The sequence below is a fragment of the Oncorhynchus clarkii genome, chromosome 5, assembly GCF_045791955.1.
Source record: "Oncorhynchus clarkii lewisi isolate Uvic-CL-2024 chromosome 5, UVic_Ocla_1.0, whole genome shotgun sequence".
In the NCBI taxonomy this organism is placed as follows: domain Eukaryota; kingdom Metazoa; phylum Chordata; class Actinopteri; order Salmoniformes; family Salmonidae; genus Oncorhynchus; species Oncorhynchus clarkii.
In genome coordinates, this window is record NC_092151.1 from 81,357,128 (window position 1) to 81,372,850 (window position 15,723).

Below are 15,723 nucleotides of genomic sequence, written 5' to 3' on the forward strand. Positions count from 1 at the left end.
GAGGGCTAATAGTTGACAGTACAATTTTCCTTTTCCCCCAATTTTGTATTACCGTAATACAATTTTTGCATTACCATATTGTCACGCCCTGGTCGAAGTATTTTTGTGTTTATCTTAATTTATTTGGTCAGGCCAGGGTGTGGCATGGGGTTTTTTATGTGGTGTGTTGGGATTGTAGCTTAGTGGGGTGTTCTAGTTAGGTCTATGGCTGTCTGAAGTGGTTCTCAATCAGAGGCAGGTGTTTATCGTTGTCTCTGATTGGGAACCATATTTAGGCAGCCATATTCTTAGAGTGTTTCGTGGGTGATTGTCCTTAGTGTCCTGATGTCCTTGTTCTGTGTGTTTGTGCACCAGTATTAGGCTGTTCCGGTTTTTGTTACGTTTATTGTTTTGTAGTGTTTGTATTTAGATTTGTGTTGCTTCAGTTTAATAAACATGGATCGCAATCTACACTCCGCATTTCGGTCCGACTCTCCTTCACACCTAGAAAACTGTTACACATATTTTATGAATGGCCTCACACACCAGTACACCAGTACAGTAGATGGCGGTGTATGCACCAAAAAGTTTGATGCGATCTGCCAACCAAATCCCGAAGAAGAAGAATTCTCATCAGCAGCCTATACTTTAGCCTAGTGCACCAAATTAACATAGGCATTTATATTTAACAGACAACGAATAAATTAAACTATATAAGGGAATAGAAATTTAATTTAACAAAACGTAGCCTATTTCAGAACAATATAGCCATTTTAATTCGCTCTAGAAATACATGGGAAAATGTAAATGCCGAGGATATGGCTTTTGCAAATGCCAACATCTTTGTCCAACATCTCAAAATGTGCAAATTCATTAATAACACACAGGTAAAAACAAAGGCGCAGTCTGATTTTTTTTTAACGACAGCGTCGGATGAATGCACTGACACATAAGACCAATATGTTCTTCATATTTTGTAGGAGAGCTGGCTGAAGACATTAAAGTTGTTCTGGCTGATACACTGTAGTTACAGGCAGTGAACTATTCAAGTGTCAGAATGTAATTCAGAGTATCTGCACTTTCACGCTTTCCTTGTGGAGGCAGAGAAGTGTATCCCTCCAGTATCTTTCCATATTCTGCGCCTCAACCGAGTTGGAGAAGTTGTTGGGTTGTAATTTCTACAGTGAATAAAAATATGCTAGCCATTTATGTTCTGAAAATAGTAAACATTTCCCCTTCTACGTTTTCTGATATAAAATGGCAATCATACTCACGTAACTGTGTTGATTGATGTGGTCTTGTTATTATACCTACACACTGAAGATGGCTGTAAAGCCAATACGTATGTGTGTGCTGTCCCTGATGTAGTGACAATAATTATAATTGAATAATGAAGTAAGCTTTAAGCAACATATTTTAGAGTGATGACCCATTCCACATTTTTATTTGTCTGAATTTGCAGATTTTACACACCATCCAAGCTTCTGGGAGAGCACACTGGTTCTCTTCTGATTAGCTATATTCTCTACATCCTTCTAAGATGGAAGCATTCTTCTGAGACAGCATAATGTGCCATTTCCAATGGCTGTCTATCCTGTCTTTGCATTCATAATGCATAATGCAGACTCATGACAATAATCACCAACCTGCTTTTTGCTACTCAGAGGCACCTACACACAACCTGAAGGCTGTAAAGCAGAAACATCTGTGTATGATATCCCTGATGCAGTGAAAATAATATAACAAATCAAAAAATGAACTAAGCTGTGTGACAATTTTTTACTTTATGCGAAATAGAGTCCAGACCTATTACATTGGTTTACTCAGAGGTTCCCCATGATCAATAATTTATAGGGCCTTCGTCTCTCTCTTTGGTAGATGTCCAGTAGAATGTGTTCAGAACGTCCAGCTCCCTGTCCTGGAGATGTCTGTGGCAGACTGTGGCTCTCGGTCCCTAAGCATGCTGGGAGAACTGGTCCAGGAAGTGCAGGTGGAACGAGCCGAGGCATGCCAGGACCTTCTCTAGAGTGGCAGAGGGGGTCAGCACGCACAGTCTGGGAGGGATGACACACAAACAAACATTTGAATGTACTAATCTCACACACTCAGGGGTGTCATGCACCACAAAAATCTGAGAGGGCAAATCGTAGGCCCCCATGTCCATAACTTTTTTTGCGTTTTTCAAACAAACAATCATTAAGCTTAATTATATGTAAAAAAATAAAAGAATACGTTTATTTTTCTGTATATCTAAGCATAGCTCTTGTGCTCTCTGTATTTTGTTTTTTTAAAGAAACTAAACCTAAAATCTAGGTAAAGAATGAAAGGACTGAGTCTTATTCAGTACATTTAGAAATTGCTTGCTTTTCTAAAGTCTACCAACCTTGCCAGCAGGAATGACAATTAAGATAGTTATACAAGCTGTCTAACTTTATTGACAGCCTCAAGTGTCTTTGTAGCTAATTATGAGGTTGGGAACCTATTTGGGCTAGCTAAAGACAACTTCATACAATTACTAGGTGGCAAGTAGTATTACAGAGAAAAATATGCAGTACCAGTCAAAAGTTTGGACAAACCTACTCATTCAAGGGTTTCTTTATTTTTGCTATTTTCTACAATGATTGTGTAACGTCTCCTCAAACACATCGATCCACTGAACGCAGCTCACTCTCCAGATCCCAATCACTTGAATTCTAATCACCTGTTCACATTATCATCATTATCACACAGTATTTAGTTCAGTTTTTTTGCACCGCGTCATTGTGAGGTATTGTTTGTAATGTGACACTTTTGGAGTGCTGTGTTTACTCCTCCCATGTGTGATAGTGAGGCAGGCCTGTACTGTTGCCCTTTTGGACCTTTTGGACCCCCTGTGTATGACCTTCTGCCTGCCCCTGGACCCTGCTACCTGCCTCCTCCTGTGTATGACCTTCTGCCTGCCCCTGGACCCTGCTACCTGCCTCCTCCTGTGTATGACCTTCTGCCTGCCCCTGGACCCTGCTACCTGCCTCCTCCTGTGTATGACCTTCTGCCTGCCCCTGGACCCTGCTACCTGCCTCCTCCTGTGTATGACCTTCTGCCTGCCCCTGGACCCTGCTACCTGCCTCCTCCTGTGTATGACCTTCTGCCTGCCCCTGGACCCTGCTACCTGCCTCCTCCTGTGTATGACCTTCTGCCTGCCCCTGGACCCTGCTACCTGCCTCCTCCTGTGTATGACCTTCTGCCTGCCCCTGGACCCTGCTACCTGCCTCCTCCTGTGTATGACCTTCTGCCTGCCCCTGGACCCTGCTACCTGCCTCCTCCTGTGTATGACCTTCTGCCTGCCCCTGGACCCTGCTACCTGCCTCCTCCTGTGTATGACCTTCTGCCTGCCCCTGGACCCTGCTACCTGCCTCCTCCTGTGTATGACCTTCTGCCTGCCCCTGGACCCTGCTACCTGCCTCCTCCTGTGTATGACCTTCTGCCTGCCCCTGGACCCTGCTACCTGCCTCCTCCTGTGTATGACCTTCTGCCTGCCCCTGGACCCTGCTACCTGCCTCCTCCTGTGTATGACCTTCTGCCTGCCCCTAGACCCTGCTACCTGCCTCCTCCTGTATATAACCTTCTGCCTACCCCTGGACCCAGCTACCTGCCTCCTCCTGTGGTCCTTTGCAATAAACACCTGCTGCGCCCTGCGCTTGAAACCAGCTCCGTCTCCCCTTGTGTTCATTACAGATTGAGCCAATCAGTTGTGTTGTGACAAGGTAGTGGTGGTATAAAGAAGATAGCCCTATTTGGTAAAAGACCAAGTCCATATTATGGCAAGAACAGCTCAAATAAGCAAAGAGAAATGAGTCAATCATTACTTTAAGACATGAAGGTCAGTCAATCCGGACATTTAAGAACTTTGAATGTTTCTTCAAGTGCAGTCAAAAAAACCATCAAGTGCTATGATGAAACTGTCTCTCATGTGGACCGCCACAGGAAAGGAATACCCAGAGTTACCTCTGCTGCAGAGGATAAGTTCATTAGTGTTAACTGCACCTCAAACACTGCTTGAATCAGGCCGTCATGGTTGAATTGCTGCAAAGAAACCACTACTAAAGGACACCAATAAGACAAGACTTGCTTGGGCCAGGAAACATAAGCAATGGACATTAGACCAGTGAAAATCCAAATGTGACATTTTTGGATCCAACCGCTGTGTTGTGAGTTGCAGAGTAGGTGAATGGATGATCTCTGCATGTATGTTTCCTACTGTAAAGCATGGAGGAGGTGTGATGGTGCTTTGCTTGTGACACTTTCAATGATTTATTTATAATTCAAGGCACACTTAAGCAGCATGACTATCACAGAATTCTGCAGCGATACACCATCCCATCTGGTTTGACCTTAGTGGGACTATCATTTATTTTTCAACAGGACAGTGACCCAACACACCTCCAGGCTGTGTAAAGGCTATTTGACCAAGGAGTGATGGAATGCTGCGTCAGATGATCTGGCCTCCACAATCACCCAGACTCAACCCAATTGAGATGGGATATACATGCTTGAATATATATGCTGAGCCAATCAGTTGTGTTGTGACATGGTAGGGGTGGTATACAGAAGATAGCCCTATTTGGTAAAAGACCAAGTCCATTTCATGGCTTACACAGCCTGGAGGTATGTTGGGTCATTGTCCTGTTGAAAAACAAATGATAGTCCCACTAAGTTCAACCCAGATGGGATGGTGTATCGCTACAGAATGCTGTGGTAGCCATGCTGCTGATGCTGAGCACTATTGTTTAACAAAACATATCTGAGGGGGCATGTGCCCCTGTGTGCCCCTGTGTGCCCATGTGCCTCTGCACACACTCACAATTACCTGATGTGGTATTTGTCCTCTCTCTGCCCATGCTCACACCCTGCTCCCACACACACACCCTCCTCATCGAGTAGGCTCTGACTGTATAGCACGTCTACCTCCAGTCCGTCAGACTACAGACAGAGGAAGCGGAGAAAAAAAAAAGAAGTAGATGAACTGAAGAAGTAGATGACACTTGATGAAAGACAGCTAACCTAACATAATTTGACAACCTGCAGGTTAGTACTGCAATATTAGTTTTACTGTTGTCATGTGTAGGTCAGCAGTGTATTGGTGCTACAGAGGGGTATAGTGGAAGTCTGTGTGCCCACCCTGGCCTGTTCCACTGCCTCAGGGGGAAGGCTCAGACGGGGGTAGATAAAAATACCTCCCGTCACTGGCTGACAGCTCACCCCCGGAAGACCAATCAGAAACTCCCAAGCCCGCTGAGCATTCTGGGCCAGGGTGATCCGATTGGTCAGAATCTCCTTTGGTGGAGACAGAGAGAGCAGTAACTAACACATCACACCTTAACACAGCTAATATATAATACTGAACATGTGTAATGATTACCTCGTTTTTAACATTTGAGTTAATATGAGACTAAGAATTTTTGGAGACTACTGTGACTAATGCAGGAATTCCTTACTCATAAGTACCTGTGTATACTTGCTATGGGAGGGGTCTCCAGGTCTTGGAGGGTTAACCATTATTTCTAGGGCGATCTGTCCTGTGACGGGGGCATTGATGTCAGTACACAGGAGGGTCTTAGCAAACACCATCACTGCTGGGTCCACATTCACCAGCTCCATGTACCCCGCACGCAGCCCACACCTACACACAGCCAGGGGGAACAGGAGCCGAAGGGCATAGGGCACATAGGGGACACAGCAGTTTAACAGGGCAGAAAAGCTACAATGATTTTAAATCATTAGGTCTAAGCATTTGCCTTTAATTTGTAAACATTTTGGTTTTTCATTTAATAAATCATCTCCAGACATTGGTGACATGGCCAACTATAGTATGTGGATGAAGTGGATCTACTGCAAGACTCACTCTCCCATGATGCCATTGGATATGGAGTGAAAGGAGGCCAGTTCTACCATCTCAGAGTACTGCTGACCCATTTCAAACAGGACCCTCTTATAGGACATAAACTCCATGCCCTCCCCATACACACAGTCCTGATACACCTAGACAGAGCAGGAAGGACAAGTAAAGAGATGAAGGCTGGAAAAGTGAGAGACAGTGACATAGAGAAAAGCCTATTCTCTCCCACTGCTCATCCTAATGTGTTACAGGTGTTCAGGCAACTGTAAAGTAGACCTACCAGGTGTTATTTTCATGCACTACCAAACCAAAAGTGTAGTTCTGATATTTGGACACCCTGTGTAACCTGCACCCACAGCCTACCCCCCAGGACCTCATTTATAAACTGTAAATACAAAAAAGACCCCAAAACTAGTTGGTGCCAGTTCACACAAAAACTGGCATTTATAAAACTTGATGTGACCATGTGCTCACCATCCTGCAAACTTTATACCATGTATACACACAGTTTCTAGTGGTGGAAGTTAAGCATTGAAAGCAGGCAAGTAGATTGGTATTTTGTGAAAATGGGGAATAGCCTATGATGGACACACTTATAAGAATATACAGGTTAATAACAAGATGCAATCATTTGCCGTTAGTGAGAAGAGAGAAAATCTATTTAGTTTATATTTGCATTTTAAAATAATTAGAAAAGGGCATCTGCTGTATTTCCCAGGCTACTATTTATTTCATTTCCATGATCATTGCATAATAAATTCATCACCCTTTCTGTGATGGTTTCAAACTCACGAGGTAGCACAGGCCTACAACAAGGATAATATTCGTCCCATCTCTCGTTTAATTGGACCCACTTCACAGTAGCAAATAGATAAGCTATTTCAAGTACTTTTCTCTATGTCATCTATTCCGGAGTGCAGTTTATTAAAGGTAGATCACGTCTAAATACTGTCATTTCAAATTTCTCCAGTAAACAATATTGCATTTATAGACATAATACATATTTTCATAACCATTGCAGAATAAATGATTCACCTTTTCTGGCAATGGTGGGTTCATATTCCCGAAGTAGCCTTAGCCTACACAAATTACCATGCGCCTCTCTGATTTAATTGGGCCTATTAGATACGCTATTATTTCAAGTATGTTGCTCTATGCATCAGAAAGGAAGCGTGGTTTATAACATACAGTAGAATTGAACAGGTGAACAGACAGTTGATCTGTGTGTAGGCTGCCACTATAAGTAGACAATGTTTTAGGATTCCCCACTGCAGCATAAGTTGGACAAAAAGTCAACGCATAACACTAGGCCCTATTAAATTCAAACGGTCTGTTTACAGGTCCATAGCAATTTGCAATTGTGGTTGTCTTTCATAAACTTTTTGTCTGTTAGATAGCCTAGGCCTACAGCAAGTGTCACTGAAAACGTTGAACATTCTTCCATCACCTCCAAATAAATGTAGGCTATTTGATCAAGTTTGATATTGCCTTTAGAAAACTAAATTCGAATACTTCCAAAGTATACAACAAATAATGGCGTTATTGTTATCCTGAAAGGTGAATGATCAGCATTTTAGTGCTCATTAACGAGCCACAGTTTCAGGACAGGTTTGATTTATAACGGGAAAAATGCATATGTATGGCATGCACCAAGTTAATAATTCTCAATATGTTTGTACTTGTGCAGTCCTTTCAGAAATGGCGCATGCAGATACTTAGTGTGCAATTTACGCAACGGTTATAAATGACCCCCTGATCTCCAATAATTATCAATATCACCTCATTGACCAATAGGAAGAGCCTCTCTTCTGCAGCAAACTGAATCACCCATTCTATAGATTTCCTGCTCTGTACATGACCTGTTAGGGAGGGAAAATGACAGTATGGTGAGATAGTGATAATATCATCTTAAAGATAAAATGTCACAGGAAACTTTCATGGGCATGTTGCCAAAGAAAACACCTAGCTATCACACAATACCAGGGCCGGCTTGAGGCATAAGTGCCATAAGTGGTTGCTTAGGGACCCTGGCCGCTTACTGTTGAGAGTTAGAATAGTCAGGGCCCTGACCTACAGGGGGCCCCCCCATTTATTTTGTTAGGCACTCTCACTCAGATATCATGGTTTAAGTCATGTCAAAACGTATAGAATTGCAGGAAATTAGCTTTAGAATGACAAAAATATATACAGTGCCTTGCGAAAGTATTCTGCCCCTTGAACTTTGCGACCTTTTGCCACATTTCAGGCTTCAAACATAAAGATATAAAACTGCATTTTTTTGTGAAGAATCAACAACAAGTGGGACACAATCATGAAGTGGAACGACATTTATTGGATATTTCAAACTTTTTTAACAAATCAAAAACTGAAAAATTGGGCGTGCAAAATTATTCAGCCCCCTTAAGTTAATACTTTGTAGCGCCACCTTTTGCTGCGATTACAGCTGTAAGTCGCTTGGGGTATGTCTCTATCAGTTTTGCACATCGAGAGACTGACATTTTTTCCCATTCCTCCTTGCAAAACAGCTCGAGCTCAGTGAGGTTGGATGGAGAGCATTTGTGAACAGCAGTTTTCAGTTCTTTCCACAGATTCTCGATTGGATTCAGGTCTGGACTTTGACTTGGCCATTCTAACACCTGGATATGTTTATTTTTCAACCATTCCATTGTAGATTTTGCTTTATGTTTTGGATCATTGTCCTGTTGGAAGACAAATCTCCGTCCCAGTCTCAGGTCTTTTGCAGACTCCATCAGGTTTTCTTCCAGAATGGTTCTGTATTTGGCTCCATCCATCTTCCCATCAATTTTAACCATCTTCCCTGTCCCTGCTGAAGAAAAGCAGGCCCAAACCATGATGCTGCCACCACCATGTTTGACAGTGGGGATGGTGTGTTCAGCTGTGTTGCTTTTACGCCAAACATAACGTTTTGCATTGTTGCCAAAAAGTTCAATTTTGGTTTCATCTGACCAGAGCACCTTCTTCCACATGTTTGGTGTGTCTCCCAGGTGGCTTGTGGCAAACTTTAAACAACACTTTTTATGGATATCTTTAAGAAATGGCTTTCTTCTTGCCACTCTTCCATAAAGGCCAGATTTGTGCAATATACGACTGATTGTTGTCCTATGGACAGAGTCTCCCACCTCAGCTGTAGATCTCTGCAGTTCATCCAGAGTGATCATGGGCCTCTTTGCTGCATCTCTGATCAGTCTTCTCCTTGTATGAGCTGAAAGTTTAGAGGGACGGCCAGGTCTTGGTAGATTTGCAGTGGTCTGATACTCCTTCCATTTCAATATTATCGCTTGCACAGTGCTCCTTGGGATGTTTAAAGCTTGGGAAATCTTTTTGTATCTAAATCCGGCTTTAAACTTCTTCACAACAGTATCTCGGACCTGCCTGGTGTGTTCCTTGTTCTTCATGATGCTCTCTGCGCTTTTAACGGACCTCTGAGACTATCACAGGGCAGGTGCATTTATACGGAGACTTGATTACACACAGGTGGATTGTATTTATCATCATTAGTCATTTAGGTCAACATTGGATCATTCAGAGATCCTCACTGAACTTCTGGAGAGAGTTTGCTGCACTGAAAGTAAAAGGGCAGAATAATTTTGCACGCCCAATTTTTCAGTTTTTGATTTGTTAAAAAAGTTTGAAATATCCAATAAATGTCGTTCCACTTCATGATTGTGTCCCACTTGTTGTTGATTCTTCACAAAAAAATACAGTTTTATATCTTTATGTTTGAAGCCTGAAATGTGGCAAAAGGTCGCAAAGTTCAAGGGGGCCGAATACTTTCGCAAGACACTGTATTTCTGCCCCATTGCAAAATTAGTAGAATTGCATGAAATTTGTTATAAAATTGCAAAAACCTATCCCCGCCTCATGGCAAAATTTGTAGAACTGCTGAAAACATGCTTTAAAACTGCATAAATGTGTAAGCAGCAGAGCAAAATGTGTGAACTACAGGAAATTAACACATTTTTCCCTCCGATGTCAACTGAATCTCACTTAAGGCCCCCAAAAGGCTAGAGCCCAGCATGCTACGATTAAATGGGATCTATAGAAAGGCCTATGGACTCAAGACTTTGTTAAACTTCAAACTACTAAGACAATTTAATAGCTTATAATTTAATAAAATCAATTTAAAGCATTGCACACAATGACATCCGAACTTGACTACAGACCAGTTGGGATACCAGGGTTGCTGACGTAGAGCGCTCTGGGCCTGCAGTGCTCTCTAGAGGCGGTGAGGGCTCGGTGCAGCTCCCCTGGCTCCAGGGCCCAGCCCTGCTCTTCACTCAGCTGGTAAGGCACCAGGACAGCCCCTACCTCCTCCAGCAGCATGGGCAGGGTGTGGGGGTAGGGCTGGGGGGTCAACACACCCGTTTGGGACACACCCTTCCCTCTCACCAACAGCTTTAGCATCACCTGTAGAAGGGTCGTGTGGAGGAGGGGGAATAATAAGGGCGTCATAAATGCTCATCACAAATCTTACTATGCATTATAACTGCATCATAGTGCATTATACCTGCAGGCTGTAAAATCTTACCAATATATCTATTGAAAATAGAAGTCTACAGTGGACATCTGAGTGAAGATCTGGCGTTGTTATATTCTTACTTTCAGAGCTGTCTGTGAGCCAGCAGAGATGAAGATGTTGTGGGGATAGGAAGGCACTCCTCCGTCTCGACCAGTGATGAACTCTGCAACGCTGCGCTGAACAGGAGGCAGACCACAGGAGTCTGTGTATGAACCTATTACAAAACAGCCAATTAATGAATCAATCAACCAACCAGATCAATCACTAAAACAAATATACCCTTTAACATCATTTAAACCAAACATACCATAAGTAGGCCTACTGCTGTATTCACTGCCTGATGAGATGAGTATGACGCATAAACAACCAACTTACCCACACTGCCCCCATCACACTCTCCCAGCAGCCTCTGGGCTCTCTGCCTGACGTCCACAGGAAGTGTGTCATCATGCAGGAGCTCAGGGTACAGACAGACCGACAGGACCTGACAGACAGCACACAGACACAGAGCTGAAGACAGAGACTGCAAGATACTTGGTCATAGACAGATCCACAGCCAGAACAGAGATGAGTGAGCGTGAGTGAGCGAAAGAGAGGGCAGAAGAGCGAGTGGGGGAGTGAGACAGAAAGATAGAGACCACACCTGTCGCACAAAGGAGATTGGTTTTATCCCGGTCCTGTGTGAATCACCTGAGCTAATGTCAATAACTTCCTTGAATGGTTTCTGCTCTCCCTGTAGAGAAGACAGAAAGGGGACTTATCTACATGGAATAAAAATATAAACGCAACAATTAATGGGTTGGTCCCATGTTTCATGGGCTGAAATGTCCATACACACATAAAGATTCTCTCAAATTGTGCACAAATTTCTTTACATCCCGGTTTGTGAGCATTTTTCCTTTGCCAAGATAATCCATCCATTTGACACGTGTGGCATGTCAAGAAGTGGATTTAACAGCGTGATCATTACATTGATGCATCAGTATGACATGACTAAATCTATCCTTCAACACGTTATATGCAGTGTAATCATTTTGGAGAAAGCTAACATTTAATAGAAATTAAAACCCACATCCTGGTTTGATAACCTGAATAAAAAATATATATATTTATGGTGTGTGCAGGGCCGGACCCAGGCATAACATAGGCAATCGCCTAGGGTCCCTGGCTGCTAGGGAGCCCCCAACAAAACTCAGTTGGGGTCTCAACTTACTGTTGAGAGTTTGAATTACTATTCTCTCTCACGCAGATGTCATTAATATGACATAAGTCATTTCAAAATGGTTAGAAAACTGCAAGTTGGTTCTCTTCCCTATGGCAAAATGAATTGAATTGCATGATGTGTTATACAGTCCAATAGCAACATTTTCTCTTCTCACCATTGCAAAATGTGAAGAATTGAATGCCTAAAACAAATATTTCTCAAGAAAATAAATAAGTATGCACATGAAGACAGTGCAACAAAAAAATACTTGCGGTTAAATTCCCATGTAATGAAAAAAAAGTATTAATAGATTTCAATCACATTTTCAACTCTGATGGTTGTCACAAAAACTGTTGCATTAAAACCTTTAATAAGGGCTAGGCGTCCCCCTAGCAGGAAAACTTCCAGTGGAACTGGGGGGCGCGCAATTCAAATAAATAATCAATCATAAAAATGATGGATATTAAAACACACACACATATATGAAGATGAAGTCGGAAGTTTACATACACCTTTGCCAAATACATTTAAACTCAGTTTCACAATTCCTGACATTTAATCCTAGTAAAAACTCGTCTTAGGTCAGTTACAGGCTGACTGCACTGTTCGCGTTGCGTGTGCGAGCGTTGAAAAATACATTCAGTAATCTAAATTATTAAATTATTGCACCCACACTGCTCTCTCACGCCAACAAGCGTCTGCGTTGCCAAGGGCTAAACTAGAAGTCAGTTCTATTTGTGACGCAGATTGGTTGCAAGGCCTGCCTCTTCCATCTCCTCATTGGTTTATAGAAGCAGGTACCCACATGCCATCTCCTCATTGGTTATACCCACATGGGTGACTGAAAGACGAATGAGGTCAGTGGCTGTAATACACCTAATATATGAGTTGCCAATCACAATATAAAGTCAAGAGAAGAAAAAGCCTGGAAGGAGGAGAGTTGACTAGAAACGATTCGGTTGACCGTTTTATGTGTGGATTAATTGTCGGAGTAGAGGACCTTGTGCATTTCACGTAAAATAACAACTTAATGTTCATATCCCAGGGCAAATTATCTAGCAAAAGCAAGCTTGCTAAATTGCCATAAATGTTTAATGCTTTTCGACCTGTCCGCAAATGAATGTAATTGGTTCAGAGTTTGTTTTGATATTTTAACCTGATCTCGTTTGGTGTGAGGGGACAAAATACATTTATGCACGATGGCGCGCGATGGCTTTAAAATTGTTTAACTTCGGTCAAGCATTTCAGATAGCCTTCCACAAGCTTCCCACAATAAGTTGGTTGAATTTTGGCCCATTCCTCCTGACAGAACTGGTGTAACTGAGTCAGATTTGTAGGCCTCCTTTGCTCGCACACGCTTTTTCAGTTCTGCCCACAAATTTTCTATGGGATTGAGGTCAGGGCTTTGTGATGGTCACTCCAATACCTTGACTTTGTTGCCCTTAAGCCATTTTGCCACAACTTTGGAAGTATGCTTGGGGTCAATGTCCATTTGGAAGACCCATTCGCGACCAAGCTTTAACTTCCTGACTGATGTCTTGAGATGTTGCTTCAATATATCCACATAATTGTCCTCCCTCATGATGCCATCTATTTGGTGAAGTGCACCACTCCCTCCTGCTGCAAAGCACTCCCACAACATGATGCTGCCACCCCCGTGCTTCACAGTTGGGATGGTGGTCTTCAGCTTGCAAGCATCCCCCTTTTTCCTCCACAGCAGCACAACAGTTATATTGTTGTTTAAACAGACCAGAGGACATTTCTCCAAAAAGTATGATATTTTTCCCCATGTGCAGTTGCAAACCGTAGTCTGGCTTTTTTTAATGGTGGTTCTGGAGCAGTGGCTTCTTCCTTGCCGAGCGGTCTTTCAGGTTATGTCGATATAGGCCTCGTTTTACCGTGGATATAGATACTTTTGTACCGGTATCCTCCAGCATCTTCACAAGGTCCTTTGCTGTTGTTCTGGAATTGATTTGCACTTCTCACAAAAGTATGTTCATCTCTAGGAGACAGAACAGAGACAGACTCTCCTTCCTGAGCGGTATGATGACTGCGTGGTCCCATGGTGTTTAATTTTGCGTACTATCATTTGTACAGATGAACATGGTGGCTTCAGGCATTTGGAAATTGCTCCCAAGGATGAACCAGACTTGTGGAGGTCTACAATTTCTTGGCTGATTTATTTTTCTTTTCCCATGATGTCAGGCAAAGAGGCACTGAGTTGAAGGTAGGCATTGAAATAATTCCACAGGTACACCTCCAATTGACTCAAATTATGTCAATTAGCTTATCAGAAGCTTCTAAAGCCATGACATAATTTTCTGGAATATTCCAAGCTGTTTAAAGGCACAGTCAACTTATTGTATGTAAACTTCTGACCCACTGGAATTGTGATACAGTGAATTAAGTGAAATAATCTGTCTGTAAACAATTGTTGGAAAAATTGTGTCATGCACAAAGTAGATGTTCTAACCAACTTGCCAAAACTATAGTTTGTTAACAAGAAATATGTGGAGTTGTTGAAAATCAAGTTTTAATGACTCCAAACTAAGTGTCTGTAAACTGTATATTACTATTTTATATCAATTGAAAGCTTAAATTCTTGTAAATCTAACTGCACTGTCCGATTTACAGTAGCTATTACAGCGAATGCCATGCATACCATGCGATTGTTTGACGACAGCGCCCCACATCAAAATATTTTTCCATCGGCACAGGTTTCATAATTCACAAATAGTGATCTGATCTGTGCCCCTGTACTAAAACTGGTATTTCTTAGTTTTGGAACCTTGAACAGACTGCTGACACCCTGTGGAAGGAATTGTATCCAGGGAGCTAATTTTCAAAATTACCTCATAGTTGCCATTCTAAGAGGATGGTCTCTCTCAAAAACAATTCTGGTTGGTTTTTCTTTGGATTTTCTCCTACCATATCTATTGTTATATTCTTCTACATTATTTTAACATTAATACAAACTTCAAAGTGTTTTTTTTTCAAATGGTACCAATTATATGCATATCCTGGCTTCAGGGCCTGAGCAACAGGCAGTTTACTTTGAGCATGTCATTCAGACAGGAAATGGAGAAGGGGTCTAGCCCTAGGAAGTTTTTAAATATCCAATGTGCCCACTCTGGTCTTGGCATGTGTGCTCTAGCCAACAGCTCGCAGATACAGTGCGGGTTGGCTAGTCTACATGAGATTCTGTATGGATAAGAGCAAGATTCTTTTCATTTGTCAAACTAAAAACAAAGCATCACCAGAATAAGACCCTTGATATTTATTTGAAAGGAACATCAAGCTCATCATCTTGCACTTTCACCACCCTGTGAAGTTCATCATAACTTATTTAATCTCTAGCCTAATAAACTGCATGCTTTCCTGAGTCGTACTGGGAGGACCACACAACATATCGAGTGACGCCAAGTTTAATTCGATATGATGGTTATTATATCAATATTTGCTCATCAAGGCATTTCCACCGACCATTTATCACATGATACATTTTACAGACAAAAGATTCCACCAAAATGTCTACAATTTTACCAACATTTCCTGTTTCAGCCTGGTCGTGACTTTCTTCATGCATCAAGTCATTCTTCCTCATTAAATGGTTGGATTGAAACATGGTTAGTGACTCACCTGTTGGAGTAGTGCAGTGATCTGTTCTGAACGTCTCTGTAGCGCCCACTGTGGTGAGACTCTTATCCCTCTCAGCATGGGGTTCACCTCTCTCAGGGAATACATCCCTCACCAGACAGGACCTCCAAACCCTCGACTAGCACCGTCTATCGACCAGAAACCCCCAAATAGCACAGTCTATAGATCACCAAACCCTCAACTAGCACTTTCTACATAGACCTCCAAGCACTTTCTACATAGACCTCCAAGCACTTTCTACATAGACAGAAAAAAAGTAGTCTCTTTCTGTCTATGTACACCCCAAAACCCTCAGCACTGCCTATATTCCAAACCCTCAATTGTCTAGAACCATTTATACAAGCTGAAACTTAGGAGCACAGTGTTAAGTTTCTGTTTAATGTTTTATTTTCAAGTTTAATTTTTCACTTTAGGATTGAGACAGATGTATACAGTCCTGGAAATAATACATTTACCAAGCTCCTTCAG

General features: G+C 42.2%; 1 protein-coding gene across 1 annotated transcript; it reads right to left on the reverse strand.

Moving 5' to 3' along the window:
* Positions 1 to 1,553: 1,553 nt before the first annotated feature.
* Positions 1,554 to 15,462, reverse strand: LOC139410246 (alanine aminotransferase 2-like). Its single transcript, XM_071155720.1, has 11 exons — positions 15,238 to 15,462; positions 11,038 to 11,127; positions 10,770 to 10,878; positions 10,475 to 10,608; positions 10,039 to 10,282; positions 7,634 to 7,713; positions 5,861 to 5,997; positions 5,464 to 5,638; positions 5,137 to 5,292; positions 4,826 to 4,938; positions 1,554 to 2,033 (listed from the first exon to the last, which is right to left on the reverse strand). The coding sequence occupies exons 1-11, from the start codon at positions 15,340 to 15,342 to the stop codon at positions 1,934 to 1,936; spliced, it is 1,443 nt and encodes a 480-aa protein (XP_071011821.1). The 5' UTR covers positions 15,343 to 15,462; the 3' UTR covers positions 1,554 to 1,933.
* Positions 15,463 to 15,723: the final 261 nt, after the last annotated feature.